Source organism: Dermacentor andersoni, chromosome 7 (genome assembly GCF_023375885.2).
Source record: "Dermacentor andersoni chromosome 7, qqDerAnde1_hic_scaffold, whole genome shotgun sequence".
NCBI lineage: Eukaryota > Metazoa > Arthropoda > Arachnida > Ixodida > Ixodidae > Dermacentor > Dermacentor andersoni.
The window spans coordinates 41203307-41222595 of record NC_092820.1 but is presented as its reverse complement, the minus strand read 5'-3'; the positions used below and the strand labels follow the sequence as shown (position 1 = coordinate 41222595).

Genomic DNA, 19289 nt, shown 5'->3' with positions numbered 1-19289 from the left:
CCCAAACTTCCTCCTCTTCCTAAGGATGACTTCAAGATAGTTATCCGACCACACCAGGGACTGCCTTTGAAGACTATCAGCACGCCGGCCCTCGCCGAAGCGATCGTCACGGCCTGCGACAACCAAATAAGAGGTGAGCAATTTTTGCTCCGTATAAAGCCCGGCTCCAATATCGCCATACTTTCGACATCGAGTCAGGAGGTCGCGGAGCAGGCACGCAGAGTCCACTCCCTCACTATCAACGGACGTTCGCATGACGTCAACGTATACGCTGCCACCGGAGAGGAAGCTATCCGAGGAGTTATACACGGACTTCCACCCCGAACGCCACCGGAGACCATCATAGCAAACATACGTATACGGACTCAAGGCGTCGAACTTATCCAAGCAAGAATGATCGGAGAAACAAAGAGTGCCGCCCTTACTTTCTGCGGCCCGTCACTTCCTCGGGTGGTGCACTACAACGGAGGGGAACTCCTGTGTCATCCTTACCGTGCTACTGTTCAGGTGTGCAAAACATGCCATGGAAAAGGGCATCGGACAGACGTCTGTCCACAGCCCGACCTGCGAGTGTGCCGAATTTGTGGACTCAGAAACCCAGTGGACGGACACCCGTGTGAACCAAAGTGTGCCTCGTGTGAGGGGGCCCACGTCACCGGGGACCGCAGCTGCCAACGACGCCTCAAGCAACCGAAAAAACCTCAAGTCAGAAAGAGCACTGACAAGCGCAGTGAAGGGCAGAAAAAACCTCGCTGGTTCGCCTCAGAGGATGAGGAATCGGACTACACAAACGGCCATAGGAGCGACCAACGCGACCGACAGGGAAGGAAGAGATCGCCATCTCCACACCGACTGAACGCTCGGTCCAGATCAGCGTCACCTCACCCGAGCAGATCCCGCTCTCGAGCACGAGAGCGCGTCCAGGGAGGAGAAGCAAGGCAGATGCAACGATCATCCAGAGAAGCACCGAAGGCGCCCTCCGTTCTGACAAATCCACAGGTAAGCTGGGCAGCGGTCGCGTCTTCCACAACCACACCTATCACACAAAACGAGGAATACAAGAAAATAGTTGCCGAAAACAGACAACTTAAGGCAAGCTTGGACAGCATGAAAAATGAACTCGAAACACTTAAACGACAAATGGCAAGCATGATGACGAACGGAGGAACCCATAAAACAAACGCACCCGCACAACTGTCCAACACACAGACGAACCCAACACAGACCAAACCACTATCACAAACGCAGCCTATATAGCACAGATGCCTACACCCATCACTCATCTGGAAGGGAAACTATTGAGACAATATGTGCGCACAAATGCAATTATTTTTGCAGAGCTTCACAATCTTAAGCGATACGTCGACGACTCGCTCAAAGGAGCCAAAAAAAACTCGAAAACGTCGTAGCAGCCTCAGCCCGGAGAACCGAGATCCAAAGGTCACCGTAACCACAGACACAGAACATTTCGAGAGCCCATACTCTGGCTAACTACACACCTACATACCAAGAGAATCTCGTAATTTGGCAGTGGAACTGCCGATCACTACATAACAAACATGCTGCACTTACACAATATATCAAGGCGGCGCTCGTCCCACCTGACATTATTTGTCTTCAGGAAGTGGGGAAAATGCGGATACCTATTGGGGGCTACCGTTTTTACAGCGATTCGGACTACCCTGAAGTGGCAGCATTGGCCCGCAAGGACCTGACAATCACTGTCGCCATAGCACCTGGCGTAGACATCCACCACCAAATACTCACCATTTGGCCAGTTAAGAAGGGTCGTCCCAAGTGCCTGATAACCAACGTATATAGCCCCCCTAGGGATAAGAGGGCCGATTTTTCATTAATTTTAAGTCACGTATCTACCTTGCTCTCAACGAAAGACCGCCTAATCTTTCTCGGAGACTTTAACGCTTGGCACTCCGCATGGGGTTATCAACGCGACACCGCCAAGGGCTTCAATCAACTACGAGAAACTCAGTCCCACGAACTAGTACTGATTACGCAGCCAGGCACTCCTACAAGGATAGGAAACAGCGTTGCCCGGGACACCACGCCGGACCTTACGTTTGTCAACAATGAGACGGGGGTCACCTGGTGTAACCTAGACGAAACGCTAGGTAGTGATCACTATCTATTGTGCGTCAACGTTAACACAGCTAAAGTTCGACAGCCCTTAGGGGTGGCCAGGCTCACTGATTGGAAAAGGTATAGAGAACGACAACAGGCTGCTTCCTCATTTCCAGCCACGACCGCAGGTTGGACAACTTTCCTCAAGGAGGCCCATGCTGCCACCACCAGAGAGATCAAGACCACAACGGAAGCACCAGCAGTAGAAAGCCATCTCGCCACCTCTGGGAGGCCCACAGAAGCCTCACCAAACGCTGGAAGCGGCAGCGGCGTAATCGCAAACTTAGGCGCCGAATAGCCCTGCTGGCAAACGAAGCTAACACCTATGCAAAGGAGCTGAATAATCAAAATTGGCGCAGCTTCTGCGACTCTCTCAGAGGCACCCTCAGCACCAAGAAGACCTGAGCCATTCTTCGGTGCATGTTAGAGCCAACTAGCACGCGCACCGAGACGTCTAACGTCATGCGACGGCTCTTAGGAGAATACAAGGGCTCAGAACAAGAACTACTCGAGCACCTGAAACGCACCTACACCGGCGCTGCCCAGACATCTCCACGCCTTATGAGAGAATACCAAGGACAGGATAACTCGAGCTTGGACGCCCCCATCACCTTCTCAGAGCTCTACGCAGCGGCACAAACCTTCAAGAAGAACACGGCTCCTGGACCCGACCAAATCACCAACGCAATGCTGCGCAACCTTAGTGACGTAGCCCTACAGCACTTAGTCGACTTCTTCAATGAACAGGTCTGGCGACCGGACGGAAGACTACCGCGAGAATGGAAGAAGGCAGACATCGTGCTTATACCAAAACCGGGCAAGCCGCGCGAGCTCAACCATCTCAGGCCCATATCGTTCACATCTTGCATGGGCAAGCTCTTTGAACGAGTAATTCTAACCCGACTCGAAGCCCACATCGAACGAAACTCACTCTTCCCTGAATCCATGTTCGGTTTCCGCAGGGGAATCTGTGCACAGGACGCCTTTCTTCTATTAAGAGATGAGGTGCTCGATCCTCCTCCGGGCAGTATGGACAGAATCCTGCTAGCACTCGACGTCCATAAGGCATTTGATAACATCTCACACACTACAATACTAGACGGACTATGAGATGTCGGGTGTGGAGAAAGAGTATTTCATTACGTTGAAGACTTCCTGAGCAGCCGCTCCGCGAAAATAGGACTGGGTTCAGCACGTTCTGCCCTGTATCGCCTATCAGATAAGGGCACTCCTCAAGGATCCATATTGTCACCACTTCTTTTTAACATCGGCTTACGTAGAATGGCCATGGACTTACAGAAGAACCGGGACCTTGGTGGCGCCATATATACAGACGACATTACACTCTGGGCCTGCAAAGGGTCCTATGGAAACCGACAAGACACGCTTCAACAGGCCATCAACACCATTGAAAGCTATATGAGGCGAGCAGGCATGAGGTGCGCTCCAGCGAAATCGGAGTATATTCATATTAGACCTAGACATACCCTAGCGACCAGGGCTCCAGATCTGCAGCTCACCTTGGAGGGAGAGCCCATCAAGAGGGCATCCCACCTGCGCGTACTTGGAATGTGCATTCAAGAAACGGGCAGCGTTAGCATAGCGCTCTCCAATCTCAGACGCACTGTTCGGAGCGTAACTGGGCTTATTAGCAGAGTTGCACGCAGCCGAGAAGGCTGCGTCTTCCGCATCCTAGGAACCGAACTCACCATGGATCATTGCGTGACCTGGTGCCCGGCGCACACGGGGATAGCGGGGAACGAACGGGCGGACCACTTGGCTCGAGGCATGACAGGCCGAGCCACGGGCCACACCGCCCGAGAGAACACCTCGACACCCGGTGCGCCAAGAGAAATCCTCGAATTGCAACGGCTAAGTAGGCGAACCAAAGCCCTTCCTTACCCAGACCTAGACAGGAGGCAAGCACGGGACTGGCGCCGCCTGCAAACCAACACTTTCCCACATTTATACAGGCTACACAAAATGTACCCAGACAAATACAGCAACAAATGCCCGTGGTGCGAAGGAACACCGACATTGGAACACATAACATTCCAGTGCGCGTTACGTCCGGCGGCTGCCACCTCGCCGCTGCTAGACAACACTCTACATAACTGGTCGTGGGATCCGCGACTCGCGGAAGTGGAATTGGGAAGCCAACTGGCGACCCTTGACCAGGCCCGGCGAGCCGCTGTTACCAGTGGGGCCCTGGAGGAGGGGCTCCACCCACCATAACCAAACAACCTCTATTACAATAAACTTTTACTCTCTCTCTCGGGGTCATTTTGCTGGGCGGAGGCTAGGGCTTGTAAATCCACAGGGCCAGCAGGCACAGCGCCGATCCGCACACACACACACACACACGCGACAGTGCGTCAGGTGCCTAATTTTTGGTCTCGTAGATATGGCGGATGACCGTAGAAAATTCGGAGAGCAAGTTAAGTTGCCGAAGCTCACGTTCTGAGTACGAGGAACTGTGGTTCTTGAAAACGAAGGTTAACGGCTTGTGGTCGGTGAGAATGTAAAACCTATACCCTTCAAGAACAAAAAAAAAAAAAAGAAACGGAAATGCTTGACAGCGCAGTAGATGGCCAACATCTCCCTCCCGAAGGTGATGTAGCGAGCTTCTGTGGGTTTGAGGCGCTTTCAGAAGTCCAGCGGCAACCAGTCTGCGCCACCGTGCTGCTGCAGTACTGCGCCCACTGTCGTGGTCGACGCGTCTACCATAAGGCGAATTGGAGCGTCGGGCAACGGATGAATCAGCAACACTGCAGTCGCCAACCGCGTTTTGCCTTGCAGTGTTCGTGCTCCGAGGACCAGTGGAAGGTAGGCGTTTTTCTTTCTTTTTTCTTTTTTTTTTGCGGGGTCGCGACGCAGCAGGCCGGTAAGTTCCTGAAAAACTTGCGCACACGATGGTATGAAGCGCCAGTCAAAATTTATGAGACCCAGAAACTCGCACAACTTTCGAAAGGAGGTTGGAGATGGGAAGTCCTCAATTGCCCGCACCCGTGATTTCAGTGGCTTGATGCCTTGGGGTGAAATGCGATGGCCTATACAATCCGGGGTTTCAACTGCGAAAATGCATTTCTGGAGTTTTAGGCCAGGCCGTGTTCATCCAGTCGCTCATATAGAAGGCGAAGATGCTCTTTGCGCTCTTCGTCCGTGTGACTTGCTACGAGAACGTCGTCAAAGTAGACGAAAATGAACGGGAGTCCGCGCGTAACCTCGTCCGTGAACAGCTGCCTAACACCTGGTTAGCCGTGTTGGAATCGCACCGCTGGCCCGAGTTGTTGGGGTCTCGGTGCTGACGCCCGTTATTGCCAATGGGTCGCAAGCCCCAAGGGTAGCGTTGGCCTGGCGGCCTGGGGCACTGGAAGCATCCGAAGGTCCCGGCAAAGCATGAGAAGACTGGTAACAGAACAACTGGTTTATTCTAACATAGCAAAAGAGCGGCCGGTCAGGTCGACCGAAGTGGAGAGACGGGAGAGCACGTAACTCAACAGTACAAATCGGAGCCTCTCCTCTGGCGTCCGGGGCAGCTGCTCTTATACCCTCGGCGTCGCGGTCCAAAAGGGAAGGAGGGAAGGTCACGGGATGAAGGTCACGGGACGGCGCAGCAGGAGCCCACGACGGCGCGAGCGGTTGAGCCGAGAGATCTGCTGAACCGAGTGTAGTGACGCATCGCCAACCGCCCACACGACGGCGCGAACAGTTGAGCCGAGAGACGTCCAGGCTCCTCATTCGGGGAACTCCGCTCCCCGGCTGCCGCGCTTTGACAAGCGAGGGCACACACACACACACGCACACACGAAGACACGTGGCACTGAAACACGCCTGGACACGCTTGGCGGGTAGGCGTTGCGGCGGCGTCGAACAGGCCAAAATGTCCGCCGTCTTGAACAAAGCCCCGGCGTCCGTTGCATCCGCGCCGGCATTACCGCGCGTTGTAGGCGAAACGTAACAGACCGCCCCGCCGGGGGAAGGAGATCCCGATGGTCAGGGGACTGCATCCGCTGTCCGGAGGGATGTCGCTCGATGATGCTCATAACCGTAGTCGGGCGTCCTTTGGCGTTTCTTGAGCGCAGCGCACAGAGAAGGCCTCGTTCTCACGTTCAGGTGCACACAGGACACTGCAAAGTGACTTCGGGAGAGTTGACATTTTTGTTCTCGTTTCCGGCAAGCGTTAGAACTACGTCGAAAGTCAACCGCTCAGTCAGCAAGCACGGCACAACCCTCACTAAGCCCTACCAGGCTCTTTCCCCTTTTATACTGCTGCCTAGTTCCTTACAGTAGTTTAGCAGCACTCAGAACGCGTCCACAAATCGGAAAAATTGCACTAAAAAGCACATCATCACTTTGAAACACTACACAAAAGCAATAGGTTAAAAAATCCTGCCTCAGGAAGAAAAACATCAGTAACAAGCAATTTTGAGGCTGATTCCCACGTTAGGGGCTTCGACTTAAGCCATCGGCGTTACCGTTGAGACTCCCCTTTTTGTAACGCACCTCAAAGGAATATTGTTGCAAAGCGAGGCTCCAGCGCAGGAGGCGGCCATTTTTGGGAGAGATGGTCTGCAGCCATTGGAGAGGGCAGTGATCCGTTTCAATGATAAACCTCGAGCCGGCTAGGTAACATGACAATTTCTGAACGGCCCACACGATACACGCACACTCTTTCTCGGTGGCGCTATACGCCTGCTCACGACTGGTCAGCTTACGACTAGCATACAGGACGGGGTGTTCTACTTCTCCATTTTCCCGTTGGCACAGTACAATGCCCATGCCTCGCTCACTAGCATCACACTGAACAACGAACCCTTTTGTGTAGTCGGGCGATCGTAGCACAGGCTGGCTTGTTAGGGCGCTCTTTAGGGCGCTAAAAGCTCTTTCCTTTGTCTCATCCCAGACGACTGTCTGCGGCTCTGTCTTTCTTAGAGCATCCGTCAAGGGAGCCGCGATATCAGAGTACCTGGGGATGTACCTCTGATAGTAGCCGGCGACACCTAAGAACGACCGAATATCGGTCTTCGTACGCGGTTGCGGGAAGTCTCGCACAGCGGCCACCTTTATTTCAGAGGGGCGGCGACGACCCCGACCAATCACGTGTCCGAGGTAGACAACCTCGGCCTGTGCTAACTGGCACTTGGGAGCCTTGACTGTCAAGCCCGCATCGCGCAGGCGGGTTAGCACTGCCCGCAAGTGCGCCATATGCTCAGGCCAGGATGCGGAGAATATCGCTACGTCGTCTAGATACGGTAAAGCGAATTCTTGCTGTCCCCGCAACACTTTATCCATGAGGCTTGAAAAGCAGTATGGCGCGTTCTTCAAACCAAAACTCAAAACTTTAGGACGGAATGTCCCCATTGGTGAAATGAACGCCGCATACCTACTAGCCTCTTCTGTAAGTGGAACCTGCCAATAACCCCTGACAAGATCTAGGGTGGAAATAAACTGAGCGCTACTCACTCTCTCAAGGCGCTCCTCGATGTTAGGGATCGGATAAATTTGATCCTTAGTGATGGAATTAAGCCTGCGGTAGTCGACGCAAGGACGAGGTTCCTTGCCCGGTACCTCAACTAAAATCAAAGGGGAGGTATAATCACTCTCACCCGCTTCAATAACACCGAGCTGTAGCATTTTCGTTACCTCAGCCTCCATAATATCGCTCTGGCGGGGTGACACCCGGTACGCCTTGGATCGTACTGGCTCTGGGGAGGTAAGTTCTATGTCATGAGTAAGGACAGAAGTCCTACCAGGCCTCTCAGAGAACAGACCTTGAAACTCTTGTAAGAGCTGGTGTAGTTCGGTTTTCTGCTCAGGCGACAGCGATGCTTTACTTATTAAGTCACTAATGACTTGATCGGTGTCTTTCCTGTTCGTCACTGAGCCTAGTCCCGGAAGCTCGACCGGAAGCTCTTCTAACTTTCCCGCATCGGGAATTTCCTCTCCAGTATCTGGTGCCTTTAACGCTACAGGCTCAATTTTATCCCGTTCGGGCGTGCTCCGAATACCAGCTTGCTGCGCCTCTGACCCTTTCTCATCGTTCAACAACGTCGGCCCCGCAACTACCGCCTTTGCAGCGAGCTCCCGAACCTTCGATCTGGTTAAGGCCTGAACGCTAGCCTCACCAAACAAAAGCCCCTTCTCGCGCAGGAGGTGATCGGACCTGTTTGAAAATAGGTACGGGTACTGGGGGGGCAGCATAGATGACACTGCGGCCTCCGTCTCAAGTGCTCCGAAAGGTCCTTCAATAAGCACTTTTGCTACCGGCAGACACACGCTATGAGCTTCCACTGCTTGCTTGATCCATGCGCACTCGCCCGTGAACATATCGGGTTCTACGTAAGAGGGATGAACTACATCCATCGTAGCTGCGGTATCGCGAAGCACTCGGCACTCTTTCCCGTTCACGAGGAGGTCTCGCATGTAAGGCTCGAGAAGCTTGATGTTCTCGTCAGTGCTGCCTAATGAAAAAAACACGACTTTTGGTTTTGTTTCTGGGCACTGCGCCGAAAAGTGACCCGGCTTCTGGCACGTATAACACAGGCGCGCTTGCCTCGCCTCGAACCGCTTTCTGCGTTCGGCTTCGGCTGCCGCCGTCTCCTTACGTTCGGTCGGACACTGCGCCGAAAAGTGACCCGGCTTCTGGCACGTATAACACACGCGCGCTTGCCTCGTCTCGAACCGCTTTCTCATGGGCGTGAACTTCGGCCTCTCAAACTTAGAGCCAAATTCACCCTTTTGACCGTCCTTAGCTCCGCGAGCCCGACGCGTCACAAACTCCTCGGCTAACTCAGCGGCTCTAGCCACCGTACTAACGTCTGGCCTATCCAAGACCCAGTACCGCACGTTCTCAGGTAACCGACTATAAAACTGTTCTAGCCCGAAACACTGCAGAACTTTCTCGTGGTCACCAAACGCTTTCTCTTCTTTGAGCCACTCCTGCATGTTTGACATTAGCCTGTAGGCAAACTCTGTATACGACTCACTTCTGCCTTTCTCATTTTCCCGGAACTTCCGACGGAACGCCTCCGCTGACAGCCGGTACTTTTTTAGCAGACTCGATTTCACTTTGTCGAAATCCTCTGCCTCCTCTCTCTCCAAGCGAGCGACTACGTCGGCCGCCTCGCCGGGTAGCAAAGTGAGCAAGCGCTGTGGCCACGTTTCCCGAGAGAACCCCTGCTTCTCGCACGTTCGCTCAAAGTTAACCAGGAACAAACCAATGTCCTCTCCAAGCTTAAACGGCCGCATCAGGTCAGTCATTTTGAACAATACTCGTTCTCCTGCACCGTGTGCCTGACTTCCATTACGAGCGCGTTCCATCTCTAACTCGAGACGCTTCATTTCCAAAGCGTGTTGACGGTCGCGCTCTTCTTTTTCTTTCTCTTTTTGTTCTTTAAGTTCACGCTCCTGTTTCTCTTTCTGTTCTTTACGTTCGCGCTCATGTCTTTTTGCCGTCTCCCTCTCCTCAATGGTCTCAAGGCATTCCGACAGCTCGTCATCCTCAGCTTCTAACTCAAGAATAGCCCTTAGCAGTTCTGGTTTTCTGAGTTTGTCTGAGACATCCAGACCCAACTCTCTTGCAAGCTCCAGCAATTTCGGTTTGCGCAACGACTTCAAATCCATGGCTGCTCTGAATGCTGCTTTCTCTACTGTCTACTATTGTCTTGCCGCAACTAACCCGGCAGCAACGACAACCCCAATTACCAGCTCTGTTTCTAACACTAACAAAAGCCTGGCAAAACTCAGAAGAAGAAAGTCCCGCACTCACCAAACCTTGCAGCCAAGACTTCAGCGCAGTCGTTCCGCTGCAGGCAACCAGTCGTCACACAGGGCTCGTTGCACTGCTCCCGGATGGTCGTTGTGCTGCTCAGCATACAGTCAACCGCATCTCTTCGCTGCTGGCCTCCGTTGTCGCGATCTCACCGCTGGCAACCAGATGTTGGAATCGCACCGCTGGCCCGAGTTGTTGGGGTCTCGGTGCTGACGCCCGTTATTGCCAATGGGTCGCAAGCCCCAAGGGTAGCGTTGGCCTGGCGGCCTGGGGCACTGGAAGCATCCGAAGGTCCCGGCAAAGCATGAGAAGACTGGTAACAGAACAACTGGTTTATTCTAACATAGCAAAAGAGCGGCCGGTCAGGTCGACCGAAGTGGAGAGACGGGAGAGCACGTAACTCAACAGTACAAATCGGAGCCTCTCCTCTGGCGTCCGGGGCAGCTGCTCTTATACCCTCGGCGTCGCGGTCCAAAAGGGAAGGAGGGAAGGTCACGGGATGAAGGTCACGGGACGGCGCAGCAGGAGCCCACGACGGCGCGAGCGGTTGAGCCGAGAGATCTGCTGAACCGAGTGTAGTGACGCATCGCCAACCGCCCACACGACGGCGCGAACAGTTGAGCCGAGAGACGTCCAGGCTCCTCATTCGGGGAACTCCGCTCCCCGGCTGCCGCGCTTTGACAAGCGAGGGCACACACACACACACGCACACACGAAGACACGTGGCACTGAAACACGCCTGGACACGCTTGGCGGGTAGGCGTTGCGGCGGCGTCGAACAGGCCAAAATGTCCGCCGTCTTGAACAAAGCCCCGGCGTCCGTTGCATCCGCGCCGGCATTACCGCGCGTTGTAGGCGAAACGTAACAGCCGGTAGAAAAAACAAAACTGTACCGCAAAAGGATAAAAATGTGCGCGCGTGAATATATATATATATATATATATATATATATATATATATATATATATATATATATATATATATATATATATATATATATATATATATATATATATATATATATTTATAAACGTTCACATTTCAGGTGTAGCAGGGCAGCATTATACAGCCTATACAGTCCGTCATAGTCAATTGTACTGCGAAGTATAAAAAGCTTGAAGCCATATCCAGCGTGCATTACGCTAAGCCCACCTTGATCTGCGCAAAATTCTACTTGCTTGCGTTATTTACAAAGCACGAAGCACAGATAATTTGTGGCACTTGCTTGATCCGCAATCGCTAATTGCTCAAGTTACCTATTTTACCTCTCGGAGCATTGTGTCAAAAACGACGTGGAACGAGTGATTTGGAGAACTTACTTTATCTGTGTATGTTCGAGTTTTCTTAAATTTAAAACAAAAAAGAATGTTTCTGCCGATAGCGATTCCCAACGAATAATTTATAGCCCCAATTTTATATAAATTCGTTCTTTCTTCGATTTTCCCTTTTTTTCTTTGATGTGATGAAAGTATTCTTGCCGCAAACGGCGCGGAATGAACGAGCAAGCACATTCCGTCGCCGAGCCACACCCGTCTCCTGCTGTCAAGAGGAGTGGCTTTCCTGCTTAACATCAATGCGTCGGCGGGCAAGTTGGCGGACCTACGCGCAACTAGGGAGCATATACTACTCTACGTGCATTGTGTCCGTAATGCTCCTAAGTTGGATGGATGGATGCTATGAGCGCCCCCTTTAAAATGGGGCGGTAGGTTGCGCCACCAATCTCTTCTCATTATATTGCCTAATGTTCTACCTATGTTAAAAAGAAAAAGAAAGGAAAAGAAAGAACCCACGATGAATTCCCCTAACCAAACTTTCTGAACCCCTATTGTGAACTTTGTTTTTGCATGTCTCAATTTTTTCTCGTTTCCCTACTTCTCTTTCACCAACTTTCAATCGCCATTTTACTAGTCTCTATTGCGGACATGTTTGCTTTTCCCCTGCTATCGCTGAACGCAAGGGCTTCAAGGAGGCCAGCGGTGCCTAAATCGACCGCTGGGAGGATGTCTTCACATTCTAATAAAACATGCTCCATCGTTTCCCCAACTTTACCGCAGCAAGCACCTGCTTCTTCTTATATCTCACTTTACAGGTGCATGTTTTAAGCCATCCTGATCTTGCTTCGAAAAGTAATGAGCTTCCCTTTGAGTTATCATAAATGGTTTCTTCCCTGATTTCGCTTTTCCCACTTAAGTAGTTACTCATGACAGGTTTCTTTTCCATTGCCGCCGCCCATGAGATTATCTCAGCCTCTCTGACTGTCCGCTTGACATTCTTTGTTGCTGTGTTGCTCACCCTACAGGCCGCATACTTGCTGGTAAGCTTCTAGTTCTTTTCATTCACTGTGAATCAATGTTTTCCCTGTACAAATACCTCAACACTCTCCCAGTTCATCTACCTTCTTCCATATTCCTCAGTTGTTCTTCATAATCAATTTTACTTTGAGCTTCCCTCACTTCAAGATTTGTCCAGCCCATATCACCCTGCACAGCTTCATTTTTAGTCTTCCCATGAGCGGCCAATGCGAAGCGTTCTACTGAACCTTGGTTGTGATCGAGTCCTGATTGTACCCCTGATTTCAAGGAAACAACTGCATTTCCAAAAGTAAGTCCTGAAACCATTACACCTTTCCACATACCCCGGAGCATCTCGTACCTAATGTATCCCCATAACGCTCTGCACTTCATTATGGCTGCATTTCTCTTCGCCTTTACTGTTCGTTTATTTCTGTGTTTCCATATGTCTATTGCTTTCGTTATTCTATATACCAAGGGATTTATATTCTTTTACCTGAGGTATTTCCTGGCCCCGTATTACCCTGGTCTGTTCACTGTTTTCATTGAATACCATAACACCTGATTTTCTAACGCTAAAGTTCAAAACTAAATTTTTGACTTTCTGTCCACAGATATTAGCTAGACGTTAGAAATCACTTTGCTTGTTAGCTAGCAACACAATGTCGTCTGCATAAAATAAACCTGGAAGTTTCTGCTCTACTACTGTACCTGCCTGTTTGTATGACAGATTAAACACGATATTGCTTCCTTCTAGCGCCCTCTCCATCCTCACCATGTACATCATAAACAGCAGTGGGGATAAAGGGCACCCCTGCCTCAATCCCCTGTTGATATCAACTTTCTCCTCGCTCATCATCCCTTCGCATTCAACGCAAACGGTATTCTCTTGATAAACCTCTCTCAAAAGCTGCATAATATTGTCGCCTAAACCTCCCCCTTCCAGAAAATCCCACAAAATGTTGCGGTCTACGTTGTCATACGCTCCTGTAATGTCTAAAAAGACCACATATAACGGTCTGATTTCTACTCTTGATATTTCAATACACTGAGTAAGAACAAATAAGTTATCATACAAACAGCTACCTATTCTGAAGCCATTCTGAAGTTCTCCCAAAATGCCATTATTCTCAGCCCATTCTTGCAGCTTTAATTTGATTGCCTAAATTGCTAACCTGTATATTAGCGATGTAATGGTCAACAGTCTATACAAGTAAATTCTATCTTTCTCCCCCTTACCTTTATAAATTAAATTTCATTCTATTTTGTCGCCAACTGTCTGGTATTCTATCTTTTAATGCTTTTTTTTTCAGCGCTTTCACCAGAGCTACCTCGCCTAGCCCTGTGGCTGCGCACTTAGGAATTCTCTCTTCGGCTTTCTTCCAGTTGAAATTCGTCAGCACCAGCACCTTTTCCCCATCTGGTTCTCTTTCATGATCTTTTTTTCTTCAAATACAACCTTGTCATTGCCTTGGAAAATTCGGCTGTTATTTTTCGGATGTGATTTAATGCCGCTTCCCCTTCCAATTTGTTTCCTTCTTCCTCTAGGATATGTTGTTGTATTGTTGTTGACTTCCTGCCTAACTTTATGTGGTTCCAAAATATTCTAGGCGCGGCCTTCTTTTCTCACGTATTTCTGACAACCAACGTTCACTTTCATCTTGTATCTTTGCTTGCACTAGTATTTGAACCAAACTTTTTCTCCCAGTATATTTCCTATTTACTGGCCACTTCATCCTGCGGCTACTGCGCCTTCTTTTCCTGCCTGTGCTCTCGGGATGCTTGATCGCTTCTCGTATCTCCCTGTTCCACCAGCTTTTCGGTTTCCTTTTTCCTTTCCAATGAACATATGTTTCTCTTTCCGTATTTCTGTCGTTATTACACTTAGAAGCTCACTATGTTCCCACTCTTGGCCATTTGTCAAGTTCTACCTCGACTATTGTGATTATATTTGTCATTTGTTCAGCGTTCAAATTTGGACTGGCCATTTTGCACTCCTTGCTCTCTGTATCCCAACTACATATCCCATCTTCAAGATGATGCCTTTGTGGTCACTCCCTATGCTACCATACCCTTCCTCGTCTATGACATTTCTCTCAACTGATCATGAATTCCTTCTGTCACCAGACAGTAATCAATGGTCGATTGCTGCGTGCGGCTTTCAAGGCGCCCCCTGTAGGTCCCGCACGGAGTGTATACTCACTTTCGGCGGCGAACAGCAGCGATCCACTGTTCTCGACGCTCTCGCTCGTGTGGCCGCCCGGGAAAGGAGTAGAACGTCGTCTCACTCGAGTTCTCGTACGTGTTTGAACAGCCCACTACGCAGCAGTTGTTTCGAGACTTCTTCCGAGGCTTGGTCTGCTCTTTTTCGCCCACCATTTCCCCCTGCAACGCAAGAGCAAGGACAGGGCAGTCCCGTGAGAGCTTCGCAAGGTGCCGTGCTAGTGGCGCCAAAGTCGCACCATTGCTTATGTGTTGCATGAGTGCAGTACACTTGAATTTCTAGTGCACTGTAGCCTGAGACCGCAAAACAACGCTGTTGCCTTTCTTCGATCAGTAATGTGCTGCAGTAATACAGACATTACGTCAAACGACAACGGGTGGCATATACGATATCGTTGCAAGATCTCAAAAATGAACACAACTCGCCTACAAAGAAGGCGCACACAGCAAATAAATGGCCTAAGACAAAGTTTGTAGCACTAATCTAGTGCAATAATGCATTATAACATACAAATTCATTACACAAAAATGAATTGCTTGAGGCTCACCAGGCGATAAACAACTTGTGCACTCAAAATTATCCATCGGGCGTCTGTCAGGATGGCCGAGCGGTCCAAGGCGCTGCGTTCAGGTCGCAGTCCGGTCTTCCGGGCGTGGGTTCGAATCCCACTTCTGACAAATACTTTTTTTTTTTTTACTTGTGAGAATTTATCATTATTTCTTCGATTATGGTTCCACACGCATAGAGAGCACGCTGTTTTGAGAGACTCCTTTCGTACTACGTACATGTGTACAAGTGGGAATAGCTTCGGAATAGTGTAGCAGAGTTCAATACGCGTCAACCGGCTCACCGAATATTGATCTCTACTCCATATTTGTGTGCTCACCGTAACCTGGCCAGCCCTTGTTATGCTATATTTTTTTTATTATTGTTATTTGTCTGTAATGAATATGTATAATGTCCGATACAATATATTTTGGCTGAACCATATTTTGTACAAGTCTTAATCATTTACGTGCACTAGTAGTGCCGGGCTCTACACGCCGCACTTCGCCACCAGCGCCTTATTATATCGATATGCAGTGTACAAACACGTTGACTCCGTGCTGTGGTTTACCCAGGGAACACTTGGCCTGAAGTAATTGGTATTTTCACACTTAATGAACTATCCGCTACAGATAATTTTTTCACTTGAGGGCCCGGGCGCTTTTCCCAGACAGTTTTCTCGTTTCAGACAACATTATAGCCTAAATACGCGCACGCAAAGAAGGAACCACGGCTTCGCCTAGCTTTGACCGCACTTGCCCGCAAAGTTTCCGTCTTCATAAAGTTCGATGCCCTTTGCAGGAGCTTCTCTCCACAGCTCAGAGATGGCGCGACGAGTCCCGCCGCGAACCAGTTCCGCAGTCAGTGGCCAGTGCGACGTCAGAGCCTGTGCGCCGCCATATTGCTACAGGCTGGAAGTAATTTACTTTTTTTTTTTCGTCTGTGACTCGCATCGTCGTCGCTGTGATGGTCTCGGTTCCGAAGGGCAGGTGCAACTCGGTTCGCCCTCGCCGTTTGTAAAACGAAGAAAAACAGATCAACCGATCCGAAAGGAAAAAATAGTGTGCTCGTCGCCTGGTTCATAGTGCGTGATTTCGTGCGAGTGTGTGTGCTCGAAACGTCGCCGCCGTGCGTTTTTTTCTTCTGGGCGGCTGGCAGAGCAAAAACGCCGCGCTGTGGATTGCCGTGAGAGGAGGCCTTTAGGCTTACGCCTCGACATCGGCCGCCGCCTCCACCACCCCGCTGTCATCGGGACGCACGCCGGCGCTCCCTGAAACTAGCCGGTAAGTACGACCACGGTGGCGCCCACAGTCGCAGAGGCAGATCTGCGCCTTCGTAGGTGCATTTAAGCCGGAACGTCGATGCCGGAAGGGTTGAAACACGCTTTTACAGCCGTCGTGCATGCGAAGTCGCACATTCGTTCATCTGACTGGACTGTGGTAATCTCTTATTGCCGTACCGCGTTTGATCTGCTCGGAGACGAGCGGATCGCACATGGATGTGGCGATCTCCAGTATGTCGCGTGAGCGGCCGTCCCTGCTGCGCCGTGTCCCTATTGCAAACCGTTTCTCGGGCGAGGCTTGTATGACTCACGCGTCGTTGCTCGAGCGTGCTAACGAGAACAGACCGGCAGAAAAAGCGAAGCGAGCAGCCCGTAGTGTCTGTCAAACTTTGCGTTGTAGTCAGCTCAGTTTAATTATCTGTAAGTTCGCGATGAGTGGGTAGTAAGCCTCTGTTGGCTACACGTTCTCGTCGCGACGTGGGTTCTAGACGTCGCCGCGTGAGAGCCTCGCAACGCTGGCGTGTGTGTTCATTCTTCTGTCTGCCATACTTGCGCGGCATTGTTCTAACTTTCTCCCTTGCCCACCAAGTTCCTCAACTGGTCGCTCAGTCAAGCGCCCGGGGTAACCAGCCGTTTTGTTAACTTCTTGCTCCCCGCTAGAAGCGGAGTCCTCCTTTTCGAGTCTGACGAGGTGCATTCTGCTGCTCGCCCGGCGAACAGCTGATCATCGTGGGGCGGAGCTGTGGATTGGCGTTTGTCAGGTCCGTGGTCACTCGGTCGTTCTTTCTGCACAAGAGTTCAATAGCCGACCGTGAACTTTAGATTCACGCTGTGTCATCTTTCGCTTTCGGCATTGTGGCCTACGCCATGAGCCTACGCATTGAATGGCTGCGTGGCGTCGTCTGCGCATGGATCTGTCGCCCAATCGCCAGAGTGCTTTAACAGTGCTTAACATAACGCCTGGAAGCCGCATTATTTTGTCGTTGAGACCGTCTTGATGGCTGCCAATGTCAATTCGTTGCAAGTTTAGCTACAGATCGCAAAGTACCTTGTCATTCATTTATTCCGTTACGGTACAGCGTTGCACATCGAAACATGGCTTTTTGAACATTTGAACAAGTGCTTCATTCATTAATTTCACTTCTATAATTGCTAGCATCGGTTCTACTTAATTCATTTAAACAGCATGTTATTGTGCTCAGATAATCTTTTTTTATGTAGTCGTTACGTTTTATGTCAAGAAACGAAAAAGCTTAATAATAATAAGTATTGCCCACATGAAAAACCGTTTTCACCAAACGGTGGCAATTTTTGCATGCAAGATCGAGAATCGCGAAATCGCTGCTGTAGAGACACAAAGGCAGCATTAGGCAGCTGGAGATTCGATAAACCGTCGCTTGGTCTAAAATTTGCTTAAATATCACCAGGCACTTCGTGTAACCAAGTAGTTCGAGCTCATTTTCATGTAGCTTTCAGTTGTACATAGCTTTTGGGGTTACACAATAACGCTAATTATCTGTGATGTTAGCAAACAAACCTATAGAGTACTTTACTTTCTAGGTACCAAGGTGCATGTAGTATCATAGTATTGTACTTTGGTGATTTCATTGAACACATTTGAACAGTGCTTGTTCAATGGACCTCAGTGGCTGCAATTGCAAGATTGGTTGCGTTGTCCAGAAACGCTAGTCTATGGGGTGCACTATAAAGAACACCAGGTGGCGAAAATTAATATGGCGCCCTTGTAGTAGTCCCTAGCAGCTTCCCTAGTATTAGTGGTAGTCCTTGGTAGTTCCTGTGTTGATTCGGGGCCTCCATCAGTCAATCCCATTTGTTCTGACTCTAGGGTATGGTATTGGCTATGGTACTGACTATTTTTGTTCCCTACCTTCATTTTTATGTCTGCAATGATTTTGCCTGCTCTGCCTTCACAGTGGCTTGACCCAAGTTCTTCAGTCTTAGAAGAAGTGGTGGCACTATGTGCCTTCGTTGATTGGTCACTCGACCAAGTGCTGGGTTTCAAGGCACTCATGCAATTGCATGAGTGCGTTGAATTGTAATTGCAAGCATGCAGCAGCATGTTGCTGCTCTTAAACATGCGTGGATGATTGGAAAGAAGCGACATTGCAAACTAGTTCGAAAAATAGATCAATAAAAAGTATCACAGATCGTACATGCCAGCCACAGTGGAACAAAGTGGAAAAAAGAAAGACAACACAGTGCACTATGTCGAGCTGTTTATTTTCAAAGCAAACGAGCATGCTTTGAACGATGTTACATGTAAAGGCATGGGCTATCAAAGCCCAAGAAAAGGTATTTGCAGAAGTTTTTGTCATCTTATACTTCTGAATTTTCATGCTTTTTGACATCAAGAAAAGGAGAACATTTTGCATTTTGTGCAGCGTGTGGATGCGACGTCAGCGTGTCTCACGGTGTCAAAGGCGAGTTGAAACTGCACGTTTTCACGGCGAAGCATCACAGCTATGTTCGCACTGCTGAGCAGCAAGACAACATAGTGAACTTTCTCCGGAACAACTGTGACGACAGTGTTATATGTGTGGAGTGCCTGGTTACGGGATTCCTCGTCGAACATGACCTACCCCTTAGTGTCAGCGATCACGTTGGGCCTCTTCTATGGAAAATGTTTCCAAAATGCGACGAGGTGAAGCGTTATGGATGTGGACGTAACCCCGAAGAATGCGGAGGTGGCCAACCTCAAATTTATTTCACAGGCATCACTCTCGAGTCTTCATTTCTTTAGTCAGAGTTTCCCTCAGCTGCTGCCCCGAGATACCTATGAATCTGCTGAAGACACTTTAAATGCTCTCGAAGCTGAGTTTGCCACACTACAGGTGTACAGTCTTCAAGCGGACATTCTGAATGAAGAAAGGTGGGCCGTGCAGTGGTTTATGGTTGGAAAAATTAAAAGCACTGATGGAAGACATGTTTAACCGAGTTGCTAAGGTGATGTTTGATTTACTTGTGATACTGCATAGCAAGGCAGAATGTGAGAGGATTTTTAGCACAGCATGA

General features: G+C 49.9%; 2 protein-coding genes and 1 non-coding gene across 4 annotated transcripts in view; 2 read left to right on the top strand and 1 right to left on the bottom strand.

The window, feature by feature from the left end:
• Window positions 1-14802, bottom strand: part of LOC126535303 (uncharacterized) — a 54672-nt gene extending 39870 nt beyond the window's left edge. Inside the window, exon 1 of one of the 2 annotated variants that reach the window (XM_050182198.3) lies at window positions 14408-14802. In XM_050182198.3, coding sequence (XP_050038155.1) covers window positions 14408-14685 — 278 coding nt within the window. In that variant the 5' untranslated portion in view covers window positions 14686-14802. The remainder of the gene's footprint in view (window positions 1-14407) is intronic. The other variant, XM_050182197.3, reaches the window with a different exon arrangement.
• A 219-nt stretch (window positions 14803-15021) lies between these two features.
• TRNAL-CAG (transfer RNA leucine (anticodon CAG)) lies at window positions 15022-15105 on the top strand. The gene has a single exon. It is a non-coding gene; the product is annotated as a tRNA-Leu (tRNA).
• Window positions 15106-15873: 768 nt separating this feature from the next.
• Klc (kinesin light chain) overlaps window positions 15874-19289 on the top strand; it is a 147831-nt gene continuing 144415 nt past the window's right edge. Inside the window, exon 1 of the mRNA XM_055073105.2 lies at window positions 15874-16257. The gene's annotated coding sequence lies outside the window, so the exon portion shown is untranslated. The remainder of the gene's footprint in view (window positions 16258-19289) is intronic.